Source organism: Bison bison, unplaced genomic scaffold, assembly GCF_000754665.1.
Source record: "Bison bison bison isolate TAMUID 2011002044 unplaced genomic scaffold, Bison_UMD1.0 scf7180017849645, whole genome shotgun sequence".
NCBI classification, from domain to species: domain Eukaryota; kingdom Metazoa; phylum Chordata; class Mammalia; order Artiodactyla; family Bovidae; genus Bison; species Bison bison.
Window position 1 is genome coordinate 10,039 of NW_011480218.1, and position 2,503 is coordinate 12,541.

Below are 2,503 nucleotides of genomic sequence, written 5' to 3' on the forward strand. Positions count from 1 at the left end.
GGATTTTGCTTTGATTCTACACCTCTCTATCTCACTTTGCGGGGAACTGGTCAGGAACCTCTGGAAGAGCTCCTGCTTCCAAAAGCGCAGTTAGTGCTATGGGATCAGGTGGACAAACGCGAGAAAGATGAGACTGAAAGGCACAGGATCTCTTGGAGGGGGTGTAGAGTGAACAAGTCCTTGTGAAAGTGAAATGGCCGTTCATTTGAATGCAAATGCTATGTAAAAGCCTAAAGCCCCTTGACGTCAGCTCAGCAATTGGGGGCCCGTCTATACAGGGCTACCAGTCACCTGGAAACCGTCAGGGTAGGAAACGCCTATGGAGTAGTCTGAGGGGCGTGCAGCACAGCTAAACTTCTGGTTCCCTACTGCTTCTCAAAGTCGGGTTGGGACCTTAATAGGGACTTCAGGATGCCTTAGGGAGCTCCTTTCTCATATCCAAGCCACTATGTACAGAAGCTGCCTTTTGGAAAAAGAAGCGGACATGTACTCCAGCACTCTCAGGAGCCCCGCAGGAGGTGGCACCGCCGGGGCTGGTGCCACTGGGGATGGTGGGAGTCCTCTGCCAGCCTCCAACTTCGCAGCGGCCCCTTCTTATGCGCACTACATGGGATATCCACATATGCCCGGTATGGATCCTCACGGGCCACCGCTGGGAGCCTGGGGGTCACCCTATAGTCCCCCTCGTGAAGACTGGAGCGTGTACCCCGGGCCATCCAGTACTATGGGTACGGTCCCCATGAACGACATGAGCTCGAGCCCCGCCGCTTTCAGCTCACTGGAATATAGCAATCTGGGCCCCGCAGGGGGTGGAAACAGCGGTAGCAGCCTGCCAACACCAGCCGGAGGATCACTGTCCCCCATCGACGCCGGCATCGCAGACGAGAGTTCTAGCAGAAGCCGTCACAGCCCCTATGCATGGATGCGAAAGACAGTGCAGGTGACTGGTGAGTAACCGAAACCAATGCTCTGATCCTTTTCCTTCCTTTGCTTCTTCTTTACTTCTGTTGGCCTTCTGGTCCTCCTACTTCTCAGACTTCTCTCCGGACAGCTTAGCTAAGGAGACCACTATGTGGCTTACTGCCCAGGGCCCCAGACCACAAGTGACCTCCTTCGCTTGTGCTTCTGCTCAAAAACAGAGTGTAGTGCTTGGAACTAAGCTGACAGTAGAGGACTTTTTCATCATTTTCTGATCAGCCAAAGGAGCAACCGCGGTGACAATGGACATACTGAGCCACAAAGATCAAGATCCAACCCTACAGTTGCCCAGATAGGAAAACATATTCACGGGGAAGGTCAGTGGGTGAATGAGGAGAGGACAACTACGTTTCTCTATGCTCAGCCACTGCTGTTTGCCTGTTCCATTTCAAAGCCTTCTCTATCTGAGCAGGTCGGCTTCTCCCCCAAATCTGGTGATGGTCAATTTAGATTCAGTGCTTGATTGGCAATAGGTGGTCCAGTTTAGCCACAAAGGCCCTGATGGCAAAATGGCCTCCTCACCCTGAACTCTCAAGGAAGCTCCAGTTTTCTTTGCCCAAGCTGGCAGGAGCCAGCTGAATTCAAACCCAATGCCTTTGTACAACTTTCCTTCCACCAATGGAAAGCTACAGCACACCACTGGGACATAATAAGCTGCTCAACCCTAACATCCCCGGGGTGTGCACCAGTATCAGCCCCAGCATCAATACAGTTAAAGGGATTAAAGCCCTCCAAACAGTACAGGCAGGGATTTTGAGGTGCTTGGACTGAATACAGGCTTGTCAGGACACATAGGAAAGCCCAGAGATCTCAGCCTAATGCCAACTCACTCTCCTACCAGCAAGCTACTGGTTGGTGGCTACTGGGAGGAGGGTGTGCGCAGGGGTGTGGGGTGTGTGTGTGGGGGGTACTCTGCATACTCTGCTTTAATCTTGGACAGGGGCTGGAGGAGGGAGGTGGGGAGATGTTTGTTTTCAGCTATAGTTGTGCTTTTATCACATTCTTATTATTCCAACTCATCACTCCCTTTCATTAGAGAAAATTAGTAAAATTCAGCCTAACACTTTCATCCCTCTGGGGAAGACATGACATTCCAATAGCATTTGCGCATAGTGATTATGCTTCTGCTCACATTTCTGCACTTTTTCTCTGCTTAAAAATAGCAAAAGCAAGAGGGTGGGAAGGGACCAAATTTTATCATTGAGAGTACTCAGCCTGGAGGAGGCAGTTCCAATTAATTAGGACATTACTAGGGTAGCAATCCCAAATTAAGAGTAGAGCTTAAATACTTAGCTCTAAAGTGTTTGTAAGTAAGTCTGCATATTGCTTTTTGAAATAAGAGTGAGTTGGTGGGCTAAAAAGAATAGAAAGTAAGCTTAGGGTGGGGCACTGTCAGGGCTGTTATTATATCTAATCTTAGGGTTGTAATTAACACCTATTCACTAAGACCTAACCATCAGCAAGAGACACAAAAGCCAGAAAAGTGGCTGCTCCAGTTTAGGATTATGTTTTGAAATACTTAAAA

General features: G+C 49.5%; 1 protein-coding gene across 1 annotated transcript in view; it reads left to right on the forward strand.

Moving 5' to 3' along the window:
- Positions 1-448: 448 nt before the first annotated feature.
- The window catches only part of CDX4 (caudal type homeobox 4), a gene marked incomplete at its 3' end in the record, with an annotated part of 3,825 nt that continues 1,770 nt past the window's right edge, over positions 449-2,503 (forward strand). The window contains exon 1 of the mRNA XM_010847471.1: positions 449-947. Within this exon, the coding sequence (XP_010845773.1) occupies positions 449-947 (499 nt within the window). The remainder of the gene's footprint in view (positions 948-2,503) is intronic.